General features: G+C 44.9%; 1 protein-coding gene across 2 annotated transcripts in view; it reads left to right on the forward strand.

The window, feature by feature from the left end:
- WDR72 (WD repeat domain 72) overlaps positions 1-27,131 on the forward strand; it is a 100,485-nt gene that overhangs the window by 64,531 nt on the left and 8,823 nt on the right. For both annotated transcript variants that reach the window (XM_066636658.1, XM_066636659.1), the window contains 3 exons: positions 1,335-1,420; positions 3,919-4,001; positions 4,711-4,882. In XM_066636658.1, coding sequence (XP_066492755.1) covers positions 1,335-1,420; positions 3,919-4,001; positions 4,711-4,882 — 341 coding nt within the window. The remainder of the gene's footprint in view (positions 1-1,334; positions 1,421-3,918; positions 4,002-4,710; positions 4,883-27,131) is intronic.

Here is a 27,131-nt window from a genome sequence, read left to right on the forward strand (position 1 = left end):
CACAGGTTTATAGGGAATGATTTGGTAGGACAGATGTCATTGTGTGCAGTACAGGTAGTTTTCTTCTGCAGAACTTTCAAAGTACAATACAGCATTCAGTGTTAATACCTGCTGCTGTACAGGCTGAAGGATGGAAGATTAGTCATTAGTCATTCTCTTCCTCTGCCCTGTCCACTCCACTCTGGACAATCGTGATGACCTATTTCTTGGCCACTGGGAAAAGACAACACCAATGATACAAGAGCTGTCTATGGATAGAGTAGTGCTCAGGATTTGGGTTTCTTTCCCCTAAATCAAACCCTGAGCTCACCTTGCAGGCAAGAAGCTGGGACTGGCCACTACTGCTGCTTGTCTAGCTACTGGAGAAAGGAAGAGGAGGAGGTAGACTGCTGAGTCAGCAGCCAAGACAGATCCCTTTTGCCACTTGCCCTGGGCAATTGGATTTCTTTCCCTCTCTCCTTCACCAGCAGTAAGGGCAGAGCTGGCAAATCCCTGAGGCAGATTGAGGCATTCATCTCAGGAAGCAGAGTCTCTGAGGACACCTGCCTCTTGCCTTCACCTGTCTGTGCTGCTGCCCCCCCCTCCACTCCTTGAATTTTATTTTAAAAAGAAAGGAATGGAAGAGAGTATAAAGGAGATAAATGTGGTTGGTGAAGTGCTCCAGCCCTCCACTCTTTTCTCTTCTACGTGTCTCTTCTGCTCTTTTCTCCTCTTTCTGTTCAAATCCAGGTAGTAGCAGGAGGAGTGCACTGATGGCTGGTGCACTGTCAGGTAACGGGGGGGGGGGAGTGGAATTTGGTTTATCATCTCAGGTAGTGAGAGGTCTTGAGCTGGCACTGTGGCCAGGCAAATGCCTCTTCCCTTAATCTCCACTTGGGATAGGGAGGGAGGTACCCACTTGTCTGGCTTCCTTGAAAACCATTATGGTTTTATTGCCTGAGGGTTTTTTGGACTGTGGCTGCCAAAGAACTGAAATGCTTTTCTGTGAGGCTTGCTTAATGTTCTGGGTGTATTTGCGTGTAGAACCCTTGGGAATGCCTGCCCTGGATGTGGGACACTTCTCAGTCCCATTTTGGGCTTGGTCATTCCTTTGGCTGAATCTTTGCTACTTGCAGAGGACTGAAGAGCACAGACTCCTGCCTTCTCCAATTGCCCAAGAAAGCTATTGTGGGTCTTGGCTGCCAAGTTTCATTTTCCTTGCTTGGCTGAGCCACAGCTTCTTTCCCCCACCCCCCATTACATATCGCATATACTACCTGTGTACAGTCCAGTTATTATGGGTGATATCATTGCCAGCCTGCAGCGATCTTTTTAATAGAGGTGTTTCTTTCCAGCCCACAGAAACTAGAGTCCACTCGTACCAAGCGGAAAACTACACTGTCTGTGCGTACAATCAACTCTTATGAACTGTCCTGTGAACGTAAGTATCAGAAAAAGGTGCAGCATCCTTGCAGACATGGTCCATGCTGGCATTCCAAGTGTGATAGGAGATGAAACATATTTCATAAGCTGAAACAATTGGTTCATCCCATAGACTGCAGAATGAAAATCTTGGTTTCTGTTGATTTCCTGAGTGCCTTCTCAACTCTCCTGATGAGCCTTTAGGAAGGACAATAAGGCTAATCTCTTCCATCTGGCTTCTGGTTCAACTAGTTATATATTTATTTGTATTAAAATGTATGTGCCACCTTTCTCCACCAAACAAGGGGATTCAAGACCACTTTCAGAATTAAGAGTCCAATCCCAGCATTGACATACACCAGTGTATGTCCATGTACACTAGTACAACAATGACTCTGACAGTGCAAAACTCCACCCACTAGTGAATTTGCCCCAGCACAACGTGACCATTACGCCACACTGAGATGATGCTGTTCTAAATAGGACTAGGCCATAAAATATTGCCAGCAATATCAAATCAAATTGACAGCATGAAGCAAACAACCAGCTCTGCCCCTGCAAGCACACAAGGCCGCAAAAAAAATTCTGGGCCTTTCAAATAACTTTTGGCTACACTGGTCTGGGACCATAATAAAGATTTGATTGACTGAATAACTGTTGGAACAGGAATGTTTCTCAAGTTCCTGTGAAAGACTACCAAGGAAGAGACTGCACAAATGTACACTGGGGGACACTCCCACAATGTGGATACCACAACAGAGAAGGTTCCCCCATGTGACGCCACAAAGAAGGGCCTCTATAAATGACGGCACATGCAAAAGAGCCTTTCTAGATAACCTCAGCAGTCTGCTGCTAGAGCTAGTGGGAGGGACAGACAATATTAATCCAGGTTTCATGGCATTGTATCTGAATGTTCATAATTGTGGAAGCCAACATGAGATATGAAAAGGTGCCTAAGAAACGTTTTAACTACATAAATAAAACCCTCACAGGGACCTGGATTTCCCCACCTCAATTGTCTTCTTGCATATCAAGGTCAAGCACATTTGTCCTACTGTTTTCAGCTCCTGGGACAGTCAAGCATGTCAGCAAAAAGTTGTCATAAAGTGTATTGTTTTCCTTGGCCATTAGAGGGACTTGAAATGTGTTCGGCCAATAAATCCTTTTCAATGCCCCTTTGAACTCTCTTTCTCTCCCTCCTCCAATTTTTGTATTCCCTGTTTCCTTTCCCACTAGTAGGAGAGAGGAGGGAATCACACAACCTCTACCCCCAGATCAGCCCAAATCTTTTTCCTCCTTCTCTTCCTCCACATGAAACTCAAAATCTGTCATGAGATTAGAACTGATCATGGCCCTGTCATAGCCATGGACTATTCCAGCTTCTTTGCAATCCTTTTCAGAGCTCAGCCACTTTACCCACTCAGGTTGGAGTCTATACAGACCCCAAGGGCGCACTGAATCCTCTCACTAGGTCCTGACAAGGCTCTAGGAAGCTCTGTGACAATCTGGAAGCAGAAAATAGCAGTGGGGCTGGGTAACCAAACTTCTCCCTTTCTTAAAAGCAAAACCATTCCTGATCACATCTAAATCTCAGCGTTCCTTGTTCGGTACTTACTCCAAGGTCAACTTAAAAAGACCATCACACTTTGTTTTACCATATCCTGAATTCTTTACTGATAGGAAAAAAGAGCCATCACAAGTCAAGAATAAAAGCAAGCTACTTCAGTCTTTTAAAGCGAGAGGAAATTGATACTCCATGTTGCATACAGAAATGTAACGTGGACAGTAAGTACATTGGGGACCATAATAAATATTACATTACACAGTTGGATGGACCGTCTTTAAGAGAAGGACTCTGGAAATCCAAAACGGGGTTCAGTCTATCTTCAATTAAGTGTAATTTGGTGTGCCTGTTGTCAAGTGAATGTAATTCAAGCGCAGTGTACGTTGCAAACAGAAATGCCAGATATAGTCAATGCCAGAATTCTTAATTGCACACTTGCTTCCTGTTTAATTGCTGCAAGTGCTTCATGCATCCAGTTCCCCTGTAGCCCCTGTTCTCAACTCCATCATCTCTGACACAGCCAGAGGTGTCACTAGAGGCACTGGCACCTGGTGCAGTGCGGTCATGATATTGTGCGATGTCATGACGTCACCTCCGGGTTCTCCCAGAGGAAGAGGAGGCGGTGGTGATGGCAGCTTTGCAATCAGCTGCTGACCCTGTTCGTTCTCCTTTGGAGGCTCTCGTAGTGAGATTTCAAAGCTGCGGAAACACCAAGAGGCGGAGTTGGCCTTTACATACAACTGCTGTTGCTGCTGCTGCTTCACAAATCGCCACCACCTTGGTTGGGCCTCACACAGCACCCCCTTCCAGCCAGGTACACAGGGTGGACCACCCCCACCACTCACTTGCTATGTCACCAGACACAGTCCTCAAGATAAGTCATTCTGTTTTGGAAGCCTCTTGCATTCTACTACTTGGTACTGTCTGACCAAGAATGTTTTGTGTATTTCCAGACATATTCCAATTTCCTGTGCATGATTCGGAGACTGTTTCACTTGTAAAACTCATCTCTTGTTGGAGAGACCAAGCCATAGAGGTAGGAAATGGAAGATATTTCAAGGTGTTAATACCCTCCATTGTTTCAGCTGTTTAGAACAATTGTTGGAGTTCCCTAGAGTTATTCCCTACATATTCCTTACACATAGAAGACTAACCTGTCATGAAAGCACAAATGTTTTCCCCATTGTATTGGTCACATGTATCACGATTAGTTGGTTGTGAAGAGGAACATGCCAACATTTTGCTTGAAGCAAAACTCCCCGCATGTAGGAAGTGGGAAGGAAGCTCAGGGAGACAGTTCAGGGAGAAGTCTTGGCTAGAACTTTCTTCCTGATGTGCTAGTTCTCTATGTGAAGGGAGTTTTTGACAACTTCAAATATGAAAGAGAAAAAGTATTGGGAGTTGACCATGGCTATATGTAAGGGAGGAGGCTAAAAGTTTCTTGGCTTGCCAAGCTTGAAGGTTAAGAAAGGTTCCATTTATTTCCATATCTCCATTTGCTGTTATATGTCCACCTAGTACTCTAGCTTTCCACTAGCTGCACTCTCCCACTCAGAACAAAGGCAGAACAAAGGTTCAGCTTTGCCAAACTTGGCCCCTTTCTGTTATACTGAGATTGAACACAGCCCCTGCCTTCCCCCCCCCCCCCAGGATTGGATGCATCCCTCCTCTCCCCCCAGAAGCATGCTCTGGAAAGGAATGGCAGGATTATTCTCAATGATAACTCCAAACTTGATCTGTGACAGGTGATTGAGGCTATTCAAGCTGTGCTACTGGCTGAAGTCCAATGGAGCATGAGGAACCTGAAAAAGACGTTGGCCAACGGTCATGGGCAAGTGTTGGTCACTTCAGCAAATGCCAGTGGGGAGCTATCAAAGGCCAACCAGTCAGAGATGACAAACAACCATACTTTGCTGCGTAAGTGCAATGTATATTCTTCTATGGGCTCTCTCTAAGATTTTGGACAAACAAGATCATATATTCCCAATATTTTATTTTATTTTAATTCTGAGATGAGCCAGCCGCTTCACTTCCAGGCTGCTGCTGCTCCCTCAGATGGCTTCTTGTTTGCTCTTCTGCTGTTGTCCTTGTTGACATCTGGTGCGGCATAGTGGCAAGGAGACTGAATCGGGACTTCCCTGCTGCATATCTTGCTTCTGTCATGAACACATTAGAACTTCAGTCCTTTACATACATACAGGGGAGTAAGTCCCATTAAGCTGAGTAGGATTTATTTCTGAGCAGACATGCATAGCAATGCGTTACAGGTGGCCTTAGGCGAGCCACTCCAAGTTACTAGAAAGGCAAGCTACCGGGCCTTTCTAACTGCAACATGATAACTGTTGGAAGGGGGGAAGCAGAGTAATCAGCAAAAGCATCCCTTTCCTATGGTAAGATATCCCACCACCTGGGGATATCAATTAAACATACACAGGAGCAGAGCCTTGGTTAAGGTTTCATAAGAAATACTTTACTCACAGTTCATCATTTTGTACATGCATCTTCTGAAGTGATCATAGGCCCTACTGTTTTAGAACAGGGAACCTTTTTTGTTTAGAACAGAGAACCCTAGAACTGTTCTTTTTGTGTGGGAGTATGATGAGGCTGGCCTGTGGGCATGGAGCCCTGGCAGAGCACATCCTTCTTATCCAATGGTTCCTAAACTTTGTACTGCGGTGCCTTAGGCATATTCTGTGGTGCCTTAGGGTGCTGCACTCACAGGTTTGCTGCGGGATGTCCCCAGTCACCCCTCCTACCTGCTCTCCTGGGAACCACCATCTTGGATCTCACAAGATTTGGGCACCACGGAGATTTCACAAGATTTGGGCAGCATCATATTGGATCTCATGAGATTTAGTGAGATCCAAGATGGCGGCACCCAACTGAGCCAGGAAGAAGAGGCTGGTAAGTTTCGGAACAACTGTTCTAATCTGATGGTCTGAAGAGGAAGAAAGACTGTGAGAAGGAAGAGAGGAAGGAAAATGTGTTAAAGACCATACCACCTGCAAGAGCCATAGAAAGGCAGGCAGATGGTCTCAGGTGACTGGACATTACACAGCTTCCCAAAGTCCTTCAGGCAGCATCGCATCCAAATCCCAAGAACAATATTTATGTTATGGGGTTGATCTAAGGTTTACATCAGGATAATACATGAGATGTGCTTTGAACACTCAGAAGCTGTATAAATGATGAGCATTGTTACTGATTACCTCCATATTTAAGCCATGAACCCAAAAGGGTGTCACCATATATAGATGAGAAATGGTCCCAATATTTCATCCTTTATTGGATGCCAGTGTAATATTGGAAATATGATTGGGAACGATTGATGCGTGTCATTTTATAGATAACGTTAGTGAATGACAAATGATATGGAAATGAGCCAATGTTTTCAGATTTATCTTTTCTTCAATGACAGCAGACTTATACTAAAAATGTTATTGCTTCCATTTTATAACTTCATATTACAAAAAGTGGAGTCTTTATGCCTCAGCAATAGAAGAATCCACACAGTGGAAATGAGTTTTACAGTTGGATCATTTCATTTTACAACAGATCAGTTGCTGTAACTTTTCACGGTGCTCATGTTTATGGGCAGAGGAGTCTGATTCTGAATTTATGTTATGAGGTGATATCCAATTTTCTTTAGCCCATTAGCTGAGCCTTAAAATTAAGTGACCCAAAGTTTACATCCAATCTTATTAGTGAGCCTTCTCTGTGATAGCTAATTTATAATCTCGTGGTGTGGCTGCGTCTGTCATGAAAATTTGTTACCAGCAATTCTCATTCCAGGAATCTAAAAAAAAGGTTCTGTTTTTTTGAGCCATAAAGAACATGGCCATCTATTACTGAGATTGTTGTAATAGTGCCAAAATGGAAACTGTGTATTGAGATTATACTTGTTTACACTGGATTTTCCCTCCTTACACTCTGTTATGCCTCAGTCCTACACAAATTGACTTTGAAGGGATGCAGTGAGCTTTGCCTGCAACTCAGTTTGAAAACAATTTATGTGGGTGGAAGTCCCATTGTTTTTAATGGGGCCTACTCCCAAGAAAGTGTATACAGTGTAGTGTTATAGCTAAAGGTGGGAGAAAATGGTTTGTTTTCTTCACGGATTTCCAAAAGTTAGAAGTGCAGAAAGCGGTGTTATATGTTTTAATTAAAAATTTATAATATATTTATAAATTATAATCACTTTAAAAGTGTACTAGGTAGGTAATATAGGTGGTATAGTGTCAGCAGATGCAGCCACAGTCATTACTCAGGCACCCCCCTTTAAATAATAAATAATAACCAAATAAAACAGTTTTATTTTTTTGAATTTTTGGGGTTTTTTTTACAAAAATGAGAAGTGTAGAAAGTGGTGTTATGTTTTTTTTCCCCCTGTTATCACCGTTTTCCCTCATTTCTAGTTATAAGGCAAGTGTGCTTTGATCACAGCTATTCTTTGCTTTTGAGAAACGGGTTGAGAAGAAAAGAAAGTGGCTGGAACAATCATTGTACTTAAGAGATGCTGCCTGGGTTTAGGAGATGTGTGTGATTCCACCATGTTGCTGTAAATGCAAGAATATTGAGCATGTACAGAGAGGCTTAGCCAGGACTTTAAACCTTAAAAGGCATGGTTCAACCTGCATTAACTGGAGACAAGACTCAGCTCAGATCTCAGGAAGACGTCACAGCTCAATAGTTCACCTTATCTGCAAAAGCAGATTGAATTTTAACCCTTAAAAAAAACTTTCCTAAGAGCCAAATGGGAAAAGATGGAATTTCCTCCTCTTCCAAAGAAGGCATGGATACTTTAGAAAGAAGGAATTTTGTTTTAGGAGGGGAAGGTGACTTGAGGGGAAGGCCTCAAGTGGGCCATGGCAGTGCTGCCACCTCCATTTTGCTTTGAGACTCAGGCTTGCAAAATTTGAACGCTAGTCAAGGCTGGTTACCCTAGATAAAGTAAATCCCAATGGCGACTTTGGATTTGGAGGGATTGCTTTGGCCGAGCCCCTCAATCTTCTGTAGACCACCTCACTCTCCCACCTGTCTGTTCTTCCCTGCCACAGCACTCCCTGCACTCTTTCTCTTACCTCACTTCACTTCTTTCCCTTTCAAAACTAAAAGGTGAGGCAGATCAACATAGTAGCAGTGTGTGCTGATTGGTTGCTACCAGGTGGGTAAAGAAGAGGAACAGTGGCCACCCATTCAGCCCATCACCTTCAGTTGAAGGTGGGATCCATGTTGGGATCTGAAATGGATTCTGGTTTTTGACAAGCTGTAGACCACTGGGTTTGGTGATTCTTCCAAACTTTGGTCTTTGAACAAGAACAGCTTGGGCCAAGCTGGCATAGAACTTGTTCAGAACATCAAGTCAACAGTATATTCAGCAGCTCTTGCCTGAGTTCTGAAGTACTCAAAAATTCTCAGCTGCAGAATGTACAAAGCACTCCCTAAATGGCACTGTCAGGACATCCATGGCCCATCCACTTTCTGCTGCTGGCTGACATTGAAGTAGTCCCTATGAGCCCTGGGTTCGGAAATAGTTCCAGTACAGCCCTGTTCATGCCCTGGAGCCAGAGAGTCAGTCCCCTCCTGTGATGTGATGGGATACTTCTGCACTTGGTACATAATTAATTAACTTGTGGAATTCCACTACCTCCAGATGGTGATGCCCTTGATTTAAAAAGTATCAGGGCTACACGTGCTTATGAGGCTGACTGAGGCCATCCACCTTAAATTGGTGAGGATGCCCACCTGACTGCCTGGACAGCTCCTCCTCCCCCCATTCACTGAATTCAAAAAGGAAGAGAGGAACAGAGTGGAAGACGGTTCGGAGGAGAAGAGAATCCTGGGCTAGCCAAACTTACTCTTCATCCTGGCTCAGCCAGGCACTGCGATGAGATCCAGAATGATGGTGCCCAGGAGAGCCAGTAGGAGTGGCAACTGGGGTCATCCTGTAGCACCCCTGTGAAGGGCAGTTTGGGAAACACTGGGCTAGGGTAGGAAGCTCTAGCCCACCATCTCCTCTTCCACTTCTTTTTTCAAACTATGTAGTGAGAGAAGTTCTGGGACACCCTGTAAGAGCTGACAGTGCCCCCTCAAGTGCAGGGAGTTCTTGGGCATGGATGGCATTTCAAAGAATTAGACAACTTCATGCAGGAGGAGAGGCCTGTCAGCAGCTTTTGGATGTAATAGCTAAATGGAACCTCCAAGCTCTGATCCACATGGCCCGTTGCCCTCTCTTCTCTAGAATATGCATCGGTTTGAGACCATTATGTTGCTGCCTCATATTACAACCCTTTCCTGTAAAGGAATACAACTCAATTGTATATTTTATCATCTAACCTGTGGTTTAACTTGGCTACTGTATCATCTCATGGATGTTCACTTAAAACGGCACCTTGATCAAATATTCTCTAATATTAGTGGTCACATATTGAAGGAAGCAAACTGGAAGACTCCGTAGAACTGCAGCTTATTTCATTCTTTGCTGCATATATTTTACCGGAGAACTCCTTAATGCAACAGAAATCAGATTTGTTGTGTATTTTTACACAAATCCAATTGTGCAGGCGCCATTCCAGGCTCATTCAAAACATTAGAAAGACAAAGGTTCTGATAGAATATCATTCGAGCCCTGTAAGGAAGCTGGACCTTCGGAATGCCAGTGGATGGCACTTGTTTTAAACGTTGGTCTCGCATCTGTTGTAAAATGTCTCTTGTGGGTTATTTGATGTCTTCCCAGGTCCTTCCCAGGGGGTTGTGTGAAACATTAACTGTCCAGAGAGCTACTATAACAGCTTTTGGCGAAGGATGTGCACTTAATTGGTGTTCTCACAAAGCAATGCCAGCATTTTTGCATACATTTCACTTCAGAGTGAACCTTCTGAGGGTCTCTGGTGCAAAAGATGCATTTGATCAACAGCCTGAAATGGGGCACAGAAAGGGAAGGACCCATTTGCATTCACAGCCGTTCACATCAGCTGTGTGGATCCTTCACATGCGGTCTGTACATAGGGCAGATCTTGGAATGAATGAGCAGCAGCTAAAGCTGGGATCTTGTTTGGATTTTGGTCTTGTTTTGGTTTTGGGGTGTGTGTGTGTGCTGGCATTTGGTTGCACCCTTTGTATTTTGGATTCCTTCAGAACTTGATGTGTCCAAGTTATCAGAGCATGCTCACTTAGGTTGATGATGTGATGCAGTGGTGTCACTACAGTTTGCTTGACCCAGTGTGGGAGGCTGGAGCATCACCCCCATGAGGAACCTTCTCCCATGCAGTAGGCAGGGCAACACTCCAGGCAGTGGGAGTATTGATGCACCATTGCCTACCCCCGCTGGTTTTTTGGCTATAACTTTTGATAGATGATGTGATGTGATGTTGGGGGTGTTTTGCTGTGCCAGAGGGGATTACTGTATACAGATTTTGTCCCAGGCAGAGTTAAGGTTGGTTGCCCTAGGTGCGGGGGGGGGGGAGGGCATAAAACTTGGTGTGCACGTCAGCAGTTGTGCTTAGTGACCTCCAAGCATTTTAGAAAGGGGTTAGTATAAGTGGCTGACTTCATTGACCTGATGTCTGCCTTGTATGCATCAATGCAGCCTTAACAGTATACTACAGTATAAGCAAGCAAACACACTTGAGATTGAAAGAGGGGAAGCACATCACCATGACCACCACTGCTGCCATCTCTTCTGTAGTTACCTAATGCTCCTTCCTCCATATCCTCATTACTCTACCTTGAGTCTCTCTCTGTCCTCACTGCCCCTGCCCTGCCTGCCTTACCTTGATTGTTAAGCCATCTGCTTAGAATCCCTCAGGGACAAGAGTATCACTCTTCTCTGCTGCATCTGGTACAGTCCTTGTGTAATGTGCTGGGCTCAAGCTGACATGGCAAGCTCTGAACATAGACTCTGCCAAGGGGCAACTGCCATAGCCTGTCATCGTTCTGAGGATGCAGTACCACTCTATAGAGTTGTATTGTTCCAAAATGCTGGGGCAGGCAGTGTCCTCTTCCCAGTGTGTTCTGTTCCCAGAAATGTCTGTTCTGTCCCAGAAATGTTCTGTTCCCAGAAATGTCTGTACTGCCAAATCCCAATCCACTGTCAGATTCCAAAATCCATAAACCCAGTCAGTCTCCTACCCCCAACCTGCACTCCTCCTACAACCCACAAACCCTTCCTGCCGCAGGTGCTCCTTATATTCCTGAGGGCCCTATTGCCTTCAAGTGGCTGCAGCTGTGCAGCACACTCTGCTGGATGCCCAGGCCTTACCCTTAAAGGGGCCACTGCTGACACCACATCTACCTCCTCACCAGATCTTCCGCAATTCCAATACAGTGTCTTAGATTGGACTCAGGCTGCTGTGCTTTCCAATGTCCCAGTTTTTAAGAACTTTAAGTTTTAAAGAGTGCAAATGTACCTAAAGAATCTCCCCTAGCCCCATTTTCACAGCGGGTTCACAGTGCCTGTGCTGAAGTGCCCCGCAATGAAAAGCTGAAACTGTACCCAGAGTTTGCTCTGGCATTCCAGGCCACCAATGCTACCTTGCCTGCTGCATTCAGGTTTTTCTTTTTTTTCCCTTCAAAAGCAAGCAATGTAGAACCCATTAAAAGTCTTGTTTATTGAATTTTCTTAGCTAAAATTGCCAGCAATAAATTACTGTCTGTTACAACTTCATGCGTTCACCAGAAAAAGCATCTTGATGTATACAATTTTTCCCCCTTTGTGTTGTGATTGGTCCCTTTTTCCAGGGTAGAAAATAATCTTCCAAAGGGAGTATAACTTCAGGACCCTTCACAAAGCTAGCCATGTCATCAGTCCAGTCAGAGATATGTAATTCACTGGTCAAGTGGGTATTTTCCTTACCACAAACCACGGAGACTTCTTTCTCATCATGTGAATCAATCTGAGACTGTGTGAGTGCCTGGCATTTCAGGCCAAGAAGGTGGGCTGCCTCCTTGTCCCATACCCATTCCTAAGGGGATGGAAAAACTGCTGCTTTTCCAATGAGCAATGCTTTTCCAATGCTGGCACTCTTCGGGAGAGAGAAGAAAATGGTGCACCAACCCACTGACCTCCTGCGGTGTCTTTGCTTCTCAAATAGCTCACGGTAATAACAGGGGGATTACTCATACCACTGCAAACAAAACTCTTGCAGTGACCTTATTACTCCAAGAAGCCTTGTGATGAATACCCTGATTTTCCCTATTTTGTGCATGCCGTATCACCCATTTCAGACACTTCCGCCCCCCCCCCAGCAAAGCTAGGGGTGCTGTAGCCTTCCAAAGAGGTTGTCTGGTGTCACAGAAGCCATGAATCTGTGATGCTCCTCTGAGGTTCTTTGCTTGAAAGGCCATTCCCAGAAAGCTACATGTGCAAGATGTGGACTGCTCTGACTTTCATGTATGGGACCGAAACTTGGCTTCCAGGACCACCCAGCTACATTTCCCAAAGTCACTGGTGCCAATGTGCTCCTTGATAGTTGCCTCCTCCCCAGCACTGTCCACAAGCCTATCTAGATGATGAGTAATGTCCATACACTTTGCACCAAACAGGCAAGTCATTATGTGGTCTACATGCTGGCCGTATCTCTCTGAGTTCCTAATGATTGAATCACCCACTACTAGGAGCTCCTCACCTCTGGTACAGTGTCAAGGGCTGGAAAAAAAATTAAATATAAAATTTATTTAAATTTTAAATACATTAGAGATGGAACTTAGATGAATGAATAAATGAATGAATGGGCTCAAATGTTCAGGATTTCTCCAAGCACCAACATAGCCCAACTTAAATGGACCCCCATTCCCCCCACCCTACAAGAACAACTCCGGCTGTGTTTGGTCAGCTGGGCCAGAGGCTCTCAGGAGATCAGAAGCTGGCTGCGGGTGGGATAGAGGCTCGACGTGGGCCGCATCTGGGCTCCGGGCCAAGGTTTGGAGACCCCTGATCTAAACCAGAGTTTCTCAACCAGTGGTACAGGTGCTACCAGTGATACCTGAAGGGGTGTCTGGTGGTACTCCTGGGACCCCTGGACCTCTGCTGCCCAGCAGCGAGACCAGGAATGCAACACAAGAAACAGAAGTAGGAGATTCCAAAGCATGCTTTTCTACTCTTGGAAAAAACCCTCCAGTCCATTCTGAGCTTCTTACTGGTGATTGTCACGTTGCATCTGGCCTCCCAACCCAGAAGTAACTGGCAATGATGTCATTGCCAGTTACTTCCAGTGGTACTTTGAATAGGTGGACCATGTGCAATGGTACAACAGAGAACAAACCTTGAGAAACACTGATCTAAACACAGTTAGTTAATAACTAAATAAATGCCAGTGCTTATTTTCTCCTGAAGCAGAAGCATAATTCACCTGTTTACCTTGATGTTTTGTCACTGGGATGTAATGTCTCTTGAGCTCCCTTGTGCTTATAAAGACCAATTCACAGCTTTGTCTGTTGTTTGGGAGCTGGAGTAAGTCCATGGTGCATACGCATGATCACTAAGCAGCATATAGTTCACAGTCTGCTGGTTCAAACATGCACTCACATACACTGCAGCTGATGGAGTATATTTTGAACTATTGATAACACTCTTAGGGCACAATCCTAACCAGCAGTTAGGCCGGTATAGGTGGCCCTGAAGGGTCGCAAATGTGCCATAAAGCACGTTTGCGCCTCCTTAGGCAGGGGCCGCGTCAGCACATTCAGATGTGCCGCCACGTGGACGGAGGCAGAAGCCTCTGCCGTGGCTCCCGCACCACTGCTTGTGTCGGCGCGAGTGCTTCGACATAAGCGGCAAAGGGAGGCGTGGGGGTGTGTGGGGAGGGGGCGGGAGGGGGTATTACTGGGCAGGGGGAGGGCAGGCCCGGGGGCAGGCGTGCGGGGAGCTGGTGGCGGGACTGGGACCCGGCAGTTATGCTGGATCCCAGCCCCCATTCCCGGGGCGAGTGGAGCGACTTCAAGCTGCTCTGCTCTTCTTGGACTTGCGCCACCTCCGAAGGTGGCGCAGGTCCAAGGAGACCCATAGGGGCGCCCAACCCTTACCCACGGGTAAGGGGAAGAGCCTCCCCCTGCCCGTGGCTGAGCCGCTGCTCGCTGCAATTCCACGTTGGATGCAGCGCAAGCCTCCTGGCTTGCCTGCTCCAGCGCAGGTCAGGATTGCGCCCTTAGTAGGACAATCATATCTAACATTAAGGAAATAGACCCAATGCGCTTCAGAGAGAGACCAACAGCATGTAGATTTCAAACAGAGCAAGCACAACAGCTGGGGAGGAGCTCTTGAGCTCATGTGGATGGGGCCACAGCTCCAAAGGCAAGGACTCGCTCTGCCGGCTGAAGGAGGTTCAATCCCTTAGCAGTATCGCCAAGTGAAAAAGACCTTAAAGCCCTGAAAGGAGGGTTGTTGCCCATTGGAATAGACATTACTGGCCTAGGTAGACCTGACTACAAGGTATCTTTATGTGTCTGCATGCATTTCCAGCCCACCCAAGAACAAATCCGCCTTGACCTGCGAATGAGAAACCAGGATTATTTTCAGTTACTGCTGTTCAACAGAGGGAGGCAGGGGAAGAGAAAACAGTCTTTTAGGCAAGGCAGTCTTCCGTCCCTTTAAATCCTATAAAGATGGCAGACACGTTAACACAGCGGGCTGTTGGAGAAGTTAACCGTGTGCATCGGAAGGTGGCCGAGTCTGGAGCAAGGTGCAACCTTTCTCTGTGCCGTAATAAAGTAGCTGTTCATCTGTGGTCAGAGATTGTCATGAAAGACCTTGAGTTCCTCTGCTTTATTTCACCGAAAGGCCATCAGACAGCTTTGCATCATCTCACTCTATCAATCAAGGGCCTCAACCGCTGCATTCTGCGGGAAGCCTTCCTGTTTTTCACAGACAGCTCAATAACTTGTCTGGGGGATGTGATAAATGCCCACCATGCTTCACAAACTGTCTCCTCCACAGCGAGCTGTAGCTCCACTTTGCAGAGCTGGGGCTTATATTGCCATCCAACGCATTTCATTTCTTTGCACTTGTGTGCACCAGAGTTGGAGCGTTTATATCTGGCGTGGTTGAAAGGGGTACCGCAGATTCCCCATTCATTCCCAACACAGAAGATTAGATTTCTCCTTAAGAACTGTAAGTGGTGAGCAGAGACAGGTAAAATTATAGCAACCCTTCTTCAGAAGTCTCTCTCTCTCTCTCTCTCTCTCTCTCTCTCTCACACACACACACACACACACACACACACACAGAGCCATTTTTTGTTTAACTCCACGCACCGTCATATTTTAAAAATCAACTTTTGGGACTCCAGCTGTCCCAGCTGCAGCATCCTGGGGTTCTGGAACTGGAAGCCCCACAGAATCCCATCTGGGCACAATTGCCTGTTGTTGCTGAGGAGGCTATTATGGTAAATGAATAACTTCTCCCCCTGAAGGAAGGGTGGCTCTTTCAGATCAGGTTGAAGGTCAATGGCAGGGTAGGACAAGGAGGCTCATGTTGCAGCTGTCTGCAAATGTGCTTGGCTTGAGATTCAGGCAGGGTGGGAGGTGGGTAAAGAACCAGAACTTGTTGGAGGCAGAAATTACCCAACTCATAAATGACTGGAACTGGGTTTCAGAGTTGGCAGAGGCAACTGGCAACTGAGAGCTGGAGTTCACAATGTTTGCATTTGTCTTAGGGCACAGTCCTAACCAGGTCTACTCAGAAGTAAGTCCTACTGTGTTCAGTGGGACTAACTCCCAGGAAAGTGAGGTTAGGATTGCAGCCTTAAACTTTTAAAATGCAGTGTGATTAGTCAGGGTAGAAAACCTGTATTTAGAAAATTCCCCAAGTGTTGTCCTATGGGAGTTACTAGTGTGATTTCTTTGACTCCAGGTTGAAATTAGAAGCTGAGCTAAAGGATTGAGTTTTCCTGGACAGCAACTTGGGAGAACCAGCAAGAGCAGCAGCTTTTGGTTTGCTGTAGAATGAAAAAAAAACAATGGCTACCAGGCACAGGCAAACCTGGGCTGCACATTTATTTGTATGATGCAAGGGCAGGGGGGAAATTAAAATGAGAATGAGATCTCAGCAACAATGGACCAGCCAGATGGAGGTGATGGGATGGCTAGGAAACATCCCCAAGATATTCTGCCACTCCTTGGCTCCTAGCTGGAAAAGGAAAAGATGTGAGGAGTTTGCCCCACCCATAAGACCTATCTAATGCAAGAGAGGGATGGAAGAGTTCCTGAGCATAGGCAAAGGGCCATTCAAAAAATGGCATTGGCATAGGAGCTCATGGCTTCTTTCCACACTCTGTCATGTGTAGAGTGTACACGGTATAGTACCACATGAACCAATGCTTTGACCCCCAGATATAAAATCATGGACCATTTTTACTAATCATTTATACCCGGGGTGCCCAAACCCCGGCCCTGGGGCCACTTGCGGCCCTCGAGGGCTCTCAATGCGGCCCTCAGGGAGCCCACAGTCTCCAATGAGACTCTGGCCCTTCGGAGATTTGTTGGAGCCCACACTGGCCCGACACAACTGCTCTCTGCATAAGTGTGACTGTTTGACCTCTCACGTGAGCTGTGGGATGAGGGCTCCTTCCACTGCTTGCTGTTTCAGGTCTGTGATGCAGTAGCAGCAGCAAAGGAAAGGCCAGCCTTGCTTTGTGCAAGGCCTTTTATAGGCCTTGAGCTATTGCAAGACCTTCATTAATTCATATAACTTCATCTTTAATATATTCATTTATGTAAACTTATGTAAATTTATTCAAATTTTAAATGTAAATTACTTCTTTTTTTCCCCTGGCCCCGACACAGTGTCAGAGAGACGATGTGGCCCTCCTGCCAAAGTTTGGACACCCCTGATTTATACCATCAGTTTTCAAACCGGTTGTGGTTACCATGTCCTTTCACAGTGGCCTCTTCTTCCTGGCTCTCTCAGGCGCCGTCATCTTGGATCGCACAAGATCTCACATGACTCGCAGTACCGGGGACAGCCAAAAGAAGAGGCCACCGGGACATCCCATGGTGGCCCCTGTGAGTTTGCCATGATGCCTCAGGTGCTGCGGTGCATAGTTTGGGAAACACTGGTTTATACCATACATGTTTCTTGGCTTTCTCATCCACCCTCAGGTAGCAGTTTTGAGAGGAGTAGCCTCAAATGTTAAGTCTATTGCAGCAAAGATAATGTAGCATATTAAATACTAACCCATTTATTTCAGGATAACCTCTTGAGGGCTGCAGTCCACTTCATCAGATGCATTGAATGGTGGGTTGCAGTCCGTGGAAGCTTATACTGAAATAAGTGGGTTATTCTTTAAGGTGCTACAATGCTCTCATTTTCATTAGAATTTTTATTTTCCCATTTTTACAGAGTGGGAATGTCCAGGCAAGGCCCATGATAGAGGTTCAGGGCTGCTTCTGCTTCAAAGAATTCTGGGAATTGTCATTTTGATAGCACCCAGGGAGCACCTTTACCAATCTCCAAAAGCCTCTCTTCTCATCAAATTCATCTATGGTGTGTCCATAATCTACTCCCCCGGGGACAGGAAACTCTTCCCATTCCTTTTGCTATGGAAATTGTTTTGAGTACTTTTTTTCCTGAAAGGGAGGTATACAAATATTCTCAACAGTAATGATGATGACGATCAAGAGATGGTGCAGAAAAGGCCATTCAAATGATTTAAGGGAGTGGAGAATCTTTTTTTCCAGAAAAGTGCTTGGGTCCTTTTAGTTTAAAAAAAGATAACTCAGGAAGAACATGGCTGTCTTATAATCAGCATCACTCCCACTCCCCCCTCCCCCATGCTAGAACTCAGAATGGCCCAATGAAATTGATTGGCAGCAGGTTCTAACATATAATTAATGTTTGGGATGCACTGCCAGAAGATGTGGTGATGGCTTCTAGCTTGGATGGCACTGAAAGAAGATTAGACAAATGCATGCAGGAGGAGGAGAAGCTATCAGAGTTTATTAAGTATGATGGCTAAATGTAGTCTTCAGAGCCATTCTACTTCTGAGGCTGGGGACAGGCCACAGGGGACAGCTCCCACCATCACACTGTAGGTTGGAAAGGCTTCTTTGAAGCATCAGAGACAGAGTGCTGGAGTGCATCACATCTTGTTCTGATCCAGCACAGACAGTTCTGATGGAGTCTCTAGTTCCTTTCCTGATGCACCTGGGATGGGGGGGGGGGGCAGCATCACTTCTTAGCACTGTTGAGTTTTTCTCTTTCAATTTGACTGAATGAAAGGCCGATTCTTGCCAGATCATCCTCATCCAGGTAATTGCCAAAGGCATGCAGGCTAGCCAGAGGCAGGTAAAGTCATTTGCTGGCCACAAGGAAGAAACAAAGGCACTTGCCTCATTTACTATCTTGGTTGTTACATCCATGAGATATCCATGGAAATATTGCTTTCACTCACAGGCTGTTGAGAAGCCTGCAGCAATGCTGCATCTTCCTCCATGATTTCCAGATTGGCAACTGCTCGATCCAAGAGCTCATTAGTGGAGCTGTCTGTGTATCTCCCGTCAGCATTTGGTGAAAAGGGCTTCCACTGACCCTGCCAGACTCGGGTCACAAGGTCAGCAGGTCTCGTTTATTATTCAAAATTGCTTTCTGACCTTCTCTCAGCTGGGCCAGAGGATGCTGCCTCTGTGTTGGTTGAGTGGACTATAAACCGAAGCAGGTTGGTTGTACTTTGGTTCTTTTGCACAGCCCTAAAGACATAATCTGGGGGGGGGGGATATATATGTATCTCTGTAAACCGCTTTGTGAACTTCCATTGAAAAGCAGTATATATATAAAATATATAAAGAAAATATATAAATATATAAAGAGCATCTCTTTTCCCCTCACATAGCACCAGAACCAGGGGACATCCACGGAGTGTTGGGAGAATCAGGAGAGACAAAAGAAAATATTTCTTTACCCAGCATGTAATTGGTCTGTGGAACCCCTTGCCACAGGAAGTAGTGATGGCATCTTACCTAGATGCCTTTAAGAAGGGATTGGACAAATTTCTGGAGGAAAAGTATATCACGAGTTACAAGTCATGGTAGGTATATACAAGCTCCTGGTTTTAGAGGTAGGCTACTTCAGATTACCTGGTGCAGGGGAGGGCACCAGGACGCAGGTTGTTGTCTTGTGTGCTCCTTGAAGCATTTGGTGGGCCACTGTGAGATACAGGAAGCTGGACTAGATGGGCCTTTGGCCTGATCCAGTGGGGCTCTTCTTATGTTCTAATACTGTTATACTGTTTTCCTGTGTGTGCATGTGTGTGCGTGTGTACTGCTTTTCACAGAGAGAGAGAGAGAGAGAGAGAGAGAGAGAGACAGTATGTTTATTTATTCATAGAATTTATACCCCACCTTTCTGTCCCAGTAAAGGGCACTCAAGGTGGCTTACAAAACAAATCATATAAAAACATAAAATATATAAATATGTACAAAAATAAAATATTTAAAACAAAACACAAAACTTGGAACCCAAAATTAAAATAAATTTTTTAAAAATACACACACACACACATGCTGCATCCAAAGATGGAAGGTGATCAGATAGACAGGAGATAAGCAAAAATATTTTTACCTAATCCCTGGTAGACTGCCCAATCACCTATAGGTCTCCTCAGACATACACCAGCCATTTTGCTGGCATATTTCCGAGGAGATATTTCCAAGGCCTGTTTGGTCTTTGGGTAGTGGAGTTCATCATTACCCTGATCCCCAAAGTGAGAGCTGGCCTCTCTGATTGCAGTGTTGGCATGAGCTTACTGAATCCTGTTGAAAAATACATTTCTTAAAAGTTATAAACTATCCAAAACAAGGACCACCACTTGTATCTTTAGTGTGAAGTTAACTTTTCTTCAGAGAAAAAAAGACAGTTTTAACAGCCTTTCTGTGATGGTTCTGACCATTACAATAAACTTGATCTCAGCACATGTGCTTTACTCCTAATATTAACAGGATGCTAATTGTCAAGGCAATTCCATTAGCAGCCAAAGGAATCAGAGCAGATCTATTCTGTACAAGCTGACCATGGGGGTTGCTGGATAGGAACAAAACTCAGCTGGGAATGCCAGAGAGGGAGAGTCCATCATTCACTCTGATTCCAGCATCTTTTTACCAACTTATATATTGAGAGTCAGGCATTTCCCGCAAAGTGTTTTGTCTCTGTAAGCTATAAATGAACCCAAATAGTTCACTTTTGTGGAATTTAAGAATAAAATGCCATTTATTTTGTCTTTCTACATCAAAGAAAGACCTAGAAAAATCACTTGGGAATTTCTGATCCAGCAGCAGTGGTTAATTTGGGACATAATGAATCCACACAAACATCTGATAGGCAGGTCAGCATAGCTGAAATGAGCAGGAGCTGCAGATGTTTCGGCCTGTGCCTCACACCACTTGCAATCCTGGCCCATATGCTGCCCAGGGCCAGGATTGCAGAATTCCACCCCCCCCCCCAAGAGACTGCCATTTCCCATACTTATGGTTGGTCCAGAGTCTCGCGTAGCATTCTCTGTCCCTCTGAAAGACCTCTGGAGGGCCTTTAAGCATTATTTCTGGTTTTTATTGGAAAACTGGAAGTACTGTTTAAGGACCCTCCAAGTACTAGGGCCAGGTACTAGGGCCTATCCAAGACCAGCTGAGGCAGTATATCAGTGCCACTCACCTGTACCCAGTAGTGTGCTAGCCACTGTCTCTGCTGCTCATCCCACTTCCTGGAGTCAAAAAGAAAGAGAGAAACAGAGCAGAAGAGGGTGTGGTAGAGAACAGAGTGCTGTGCTAGAGTGCCCAAACATGAAGCTTTAGCCCACCACTCTCCTCTTCTACTCTGTTCCCATCTTCTTCAGAACAACATTTTGAAATCTTCCTTCACATATTACAGTGATCCCCATTGATGCATGCACTGCGCAAAGAGGCATATGGAGTTTGCCAGAGTGAGCATAATGGCTCTGGGATAGGTTCAAGAAAACACAAGGGCTGTGTGCATAGCAAATGAGACCCTGCTTTGCAGCTTATTCAACAACTTACTTGTCATGGAGGCTTCAATTAAGCCATGTTCTTAGAAGAGAAATCCCTGGATATCCAGGTACAACCCTTGCCAAATATCTAGACACAATTGCAGGCTTTTAGGATTACAAGTAACTTAATAAAGGATAATGACGACTCCCCAAGTGGCGTGCACCAGTACCAAAAGCCAGCTTGCCATGTGCACAATAAAGCAGAAGGTTGATGTTAGGATTTAAGTCTGATTAAGCTGTTGTATAACCCACAATTAAAGTTTTTCATTTAAAAAATTAAGATGATTGGGCTCAAAAGACCCTTCTTTATATTGACTTTGATTTAATTGGATTGGGAGCTGCTGAAACATCTTGGAGGTGGAATCTCTAAGAAGATGATCCTGGCTGTTTTTGCAAAGCTTAAGACAACAGACAGATAATGTGATCAAGCAAAGACTCACACTAAGCAAAGCTTTAATCCTAGTTTTTCATCAGCTTGTTCTGCTACAGATACTTAAACCACACGAGTATTAATTTTGCTCTGACTTTTTCACATTTGTGAGCAAAGGAGCTTGCCCACAAAAAAGAATGAGTTTGACTTCAGGTTCCTTAGATGGAGGCTGAATTGTACCACTTGGTTAGTTAGCAAGAATCAAAATGAACCTAGCTTTCCTTTTTCATAGAATGCACATGCTTTTTCTTAGAATCTGGGCTGGCCTGTCCCTCAGGCCACATGAGACAGTTGCCTCAAGCAGCAGATTGGTGGGGAGTGCTCAACTCTGTTTCTCCTCCCACCTACACCACTTCTCTTGCTCCCTAGATTTGCACAGGAAGAGGGGAACAAAATGGAAGAAGAAGTGGTATGGAAGAGAGGAGAAGGATGAGCTAGAGCATCTCTAGCCTACCACTCTCCTCTACATCTACTTATAACAAATCATTTCCCCTCGCAATGGCGACACAAGTTGAATGGTCACGTGCTACAATGGTTGTTCTCACAAGTATTCTATAGATCTCTGAAAAGGGCACCTATACACCAATGCTTGTTGCCTCTCCCGCCTATTCAGAACCTCAGAACCAGCAACATAGGAAACTCTGAGGGGGGAGATGTCTGGGGTTGGACTTACCCCTGGCAGAGGTAAATGTGAGGGGTGTGTGAGTCCCGTTTCCCCCCCCCCCAACTCTGATTCGTCATGGTTTGTCATTTTAAAACTCATGCAGGCAGCATCTTCCAATCTGTCATTATCAGTCGCTGCTAGGGGACCTTCCAGCAGATAAATGGAATCTGTGTGAAGGAAATGAGCACGAGCCTCTCTCTGTTGAGTGTCAGCCTTGAGCCTCTCTCCTATGAATAACTGTTTGCTGCCTGAGAAGAGGTAAACAGGCTTTCACCAGCCAGAAAACAACTGCATTTCTTTCTTCCTTTCTTCAATTATCTTCTAGTACCTGAAGTTCCTGATTGCCTACTACAGAGCCTGGGCTTATTTCCAAGTCAGGCAATGTTTGAGCAGTGGGGAACATCTGAGGACTGGCTTCAGACAGCAGCCCTCCTCCACTTCCTTGCAGCATGCTCTGACTGTTCTGTACCTGTCCACTTCCCTATCTGTGCTAAAACCTCAACATCATAATACAAAGCAAACAACAAGACAAGGCTTAGGCTGTCTGTTAACTCCATAGGATCCTGTGTTAGGAGCAGGGAGGAGTATGCTAGCAAGAATGAGCAAACAGGGCAATGAAACAGAACTTACTTAAAGGGGCTGCTTCCTGATTTTTTCCAAGAGGGTTTAACTTCAACCTCTTTAATTCAGATGTAGCTGGAAGGAGTTTGTCTCAGGGAAAGTGATTTCATCTGGTCTAAATGTATAGAGGCTGGTGGGCAGCCACAGAATTTCTGTGGCTCTGAATCATTCAGATATGATTTCCCCTGAACTACAATTAATTGTTCAGCATCCAGTTGGGTTAGGGTAGAAACAGCATCTTTGGTAGGGTTGTCAAAACTGTACAGTATCATGTTATAAAGCAGACTGTGATCAATTTTCTTTCAGTTGAGTCCCACCAGACCCCACCATTGGCCATGTCAGTGTAAACTGTTCAGTCCAACCAGGCATTTTAGGACTTCGTTCAATGAACTTCGTTTCTGCAAGTTTACATGGCATCTTTTAAGAGTGCCTCTGATTGATGTTTTATGAACGATGACTGTTTTTCTTGCAAGCTATTTTGAGACACCAAGAGAAGTGAGGTTAAACAAATCTAAATAAATGGGAACTGGAAGTATTTCTGTGGCCCCGTCAACATGACACCTGAGACCCACCTACGATTATATATTATCCCAGTAAAGCAGGTTTTCCAGATTGTGCTGCTTCGTCCCATCCCTGGAACTTGATGAGGCTGGCATAGTTAAAGTGTGGATGACACAAGGAGAGGACTTAGCTTAGGAGAAAGGCTTTATGCATACTTCATTTTGTGCAACATGCCTTTTTAAAGTTATAGGTTTGAAGGGTTGTGACAGCCAGTGTGGCGAATGGTATATTGGGGAGCCAGTAAAAGTCTGGCACTGAGTGAGCTTTGACCCAAATTGAAATCTCACAACCACATGGATTCTGTATTTCTTTCATGAAATGTATCTTGATGATGTTGCAGTTAGACTTTGCATGAGGCTTCCTCCATCTTGTAAGAAACTGTCCACAGGAAATGACAGTGATGTAATAAAAATATCACTGGTGCCTTTTGGGAAAAGAGTGTTTCATGTGTTTATTTTTCTGAAGATCTTGAGAAGCCCACTTTTAGCCATTGACTTGTCATCCACATTTCGTTCACTTATCACATTTGTGTCCTTCCTCCCAAACATACAGAGTGGCATACACCTTCAATTTTACCCTCTCAACAATGTTGTGAGGAAGGATAGGTTGAAAGATAGTGGCTGATTCAAGGTCACCCAGTGAGCTTCATAGCTGAGTGAGGATTTGAGTTTAGTTCAAGTCCGCTGTCCACTGCACCGTGCTCCTTGCTTTATATAGTAAACTTGTATGGAGTTTTAGTCTGACATTATTCACATTTTATAAATGGGCTAACCAAGGCTTCAAGTGCCAAGCCCATGAATCAAAATGGGCTTGAACCCAAGTCTTGTGGGGCCAAGTGTAGTTTTCTAACCACTGGACCACACTGGATCTGTACTAAAGAGAAAGAAGCACCCTGTTCCTCCTTTCTGACTACTTCCACATCCTCCAAATATGCAGGTGCCAAATATATACTTCTCTTGGGTAAAAAAAGATCTTCTCCCCACCTTCATAGGAAGGAACGAGATTACCCTTAAAACAGAGCTGGAACAATCTGCTGCTTGGCCCCAGATCAGTGTCAACACCAGAGTCCTGGCTGACGCCTTCCACACTGATGACTGAGAGAGAGTCCCCATGGCCATATGGTGCTGTATGCACTTCAGAGTTCTAATTTAAAGATTTCTCCAAATTAATTCCTTAATCTGCTCTCAGAAAAAGAAATTGTAATGAAGACATTGACAACCTGCCATTTAATCATTGCAACCACAACAGCCTATTCCCCAACTACAGTCAGATGTCAACTGCACTACTCAGAAAACCCCCTTTTAAAAATGATACCCAGTTGAGTGTTGGCTTTGGAGCTATTTGTGCCTCTGCTTGTTCTGATTTTGATGCTGACCACTGGAGGTTTTACAAACAGCCCTCTTCAGTACATTACTAGAGTATCCTGAGGTCTAATCTAGGCTGGCCTCACCCACCAGACTGTTAACAGTATACATATATGTTTGTATTTATATCAGCTTCCAATTCCTGTTAATTCCTTGCAGCTGAATAAAGAACTCCTTGATTTAACGCGGAACAAGTTTACTTAAAACATCATTGCTCTATGTTAATCCCTACTTTTCCATGCTTTTTCTGTAACTGTGAAGACGATGCCATACTCTAATTGGCTGAAAGCTCAATCCGTGATTAGATCAGTGAATTGCAAAGCAGGAATTGGGTAGGAGAGATTACAGTATCCAGAGGGTTCACTTGTCACAGGAGCTGGTGCTGAGAGCAGTTTGCTTTTCATTCCCATGGCTGATTAAGACTAGCTACAAATCCATGTCACTGTTACTTTTGAATAGTGACAGCCATGTCAGTTTTGCTCCAACAACCATCCTTGGTCTTCCTGCTTCCAGGAAGGTGTTTTCAGGGATGAATTTGATATCAGAGGGACTGATACTCATCCAACTCTTCAGAACTTGTCATCACTTTGACATAGGTCTTAAAAAATAGACCGTAAGATTGATGCCAATCAATCTTAAGATTGATGAGCCTGGGGAGTGTGATAGGGGACAGGGAGCCTGCAGGAGGGGGTAGATCCAGTGGTGATGGCGCATGCCAGATCCTATCCCCCTTTTTAGCAACCTTCCCACCCCTTTCTTTCCTTGGACTTCCAGGAAAGAAGTCCAGGAAAGAAGTCAGGAGGCTTACAGAGGTGTAAGGGGATTTAAATCCCCTTTAGCCTCTGAAGCCTCTGAAGCCATCTCCCTCCTCATGGACAGAGTATGCCTGTTTTTGGAGCAGGAGAAGGACAGGATTGGGCTCTTTGACTCTTCGATGGATTTGTTGGAAGCAAATGGCATTTGTGTAAACAGCTGGCAAATTTCGATGCAAGTGGCTGAAACTAGTGGTAGTTGTGCAATAGGTGGGCCAAATCCTGGCTTCTCCCCATTTCAGCAGCAAAAATAATAATTGTGTAGAGGTTTATTATTTAGTTCCCACAAGCACTCTCTGGATCTATCTCCCTCCATCTCAAATCACTGGTTCTACAGCCAAAGGTCATGTTGACAGACACAACTCAGATGCACAGAGTGCCACTTGTGTGCTTTTAACTCCCTGTCTTGATGCTTCCATTGTGTAACCACTTTGAAAGTCATCCTGTATGTAGGGCAAGTTGTTCTCTTTTTCTTTTCTTGTCCCAAGTTTCTTTTATCTTTTGGAAGACGATGAAGGAGGACCTGGCATCCTGCATTGCAGAAAGGACGCAACTGTAACGTGGCTCATCATCAACTAGCTGCAGGGGGATACTTGTGTTTTGTCCCCTCACAAAGGAGGCAAAATGAACAAAGTGACTCCGGGCTTTATTAATGATTTTCTTACAAGCCTCTGTGTGGAAATAGTTCAGAGGAATTTGATTTGAAGCTGCACAGAAGTCCCACTCAACTTGTAACTCAAATTAAGGTTACAATAGTGATTGCATCTTGCATCTACATAGTGATGGCATCTTGCCTAGATGCCTCGTAAGAGGGGATTGGACAAATTTCTGGAGAAAAAGTTCATTACAGATTACAAGTCATAGCATGTATGTGCAAGCTCTTGGTTTTAGAGGCAGGCTGTCTCTGATTGCCAGATGCAGGGGAGGGCACCTGGATGCAGATTGTCTGTTGTCTTGTGTGCTCCCTGGAGCATTTGGTGGGCCACTGTGAGATACAGGAAGCTGGACTAGATGGACCTTTGGCCTGATCCAGCAGGGCTCTTCTTATGTTCTTATGTTAATTCTATGCACACTTTCCTGAGAGTAGACCCCCCCTCCCCCAAACACAATGAGACTTACTTCTGGGTAGACCTGCATAGGACTGGGCTGAGAGTTATTTAAGCTTCTGGTGATGTACCGTGATTTCTAATTTACAATTAAATTTATTCTTATTTATTTAACTTATTTATTTATAAACTTATTTATTTAAGTTTGCTCCCATAAGCTTTAAAACCTTCCAACAGTTTGAGATAGATTTGCCTGCTTGCCTACTGCATGTAACATACCAAAGGGCTGTGTCACTGTGTCCCAGTGATATGGTTGTTGAGAACTATGACAATCTTTTACGCTAAGAGGAGTATCACAAAAGCCTTACTCTGATTTATGTATTTCCAACAAATGCCAGCCTGCCTGCAGGAATGAAAATTCAAATTCAAAATCAGCTTAAGATCCTTCTAGGCTAGGATGTTTGTCAAATGCAAATGATCTTCCATTCACAACTGGTTCCTCCATGAGGCCAATTGAGGCAGTTGCCTTAGGAGGTGGATTGTGGGGGGTGACGGCGACACACCCATCTCAATCCACCTTCCTGCCTCCACCTTTCTCTGGATCTGAAAAGAAAGATGGGAACCCTGTCACTGTCCTCTCTGTCTCTGTCCTGGGTTGATTGAGCTATTATAGCCAGT

Source organism: Tiliqua scincoides, chromosome 8 (genome assembly GCF_035046505.1).
Source record: "Tiliqua scincoides isolate rTilSci1 chromosome 8, rTilSci1.hap2, whole genome shotgun sequence".
Lineage (NCBI taxonomy): Eukaryota > Metazoa > Chordata > Lepidosauria > Squamata > Scincidae > Tiliqua > Tiliqua scincoides.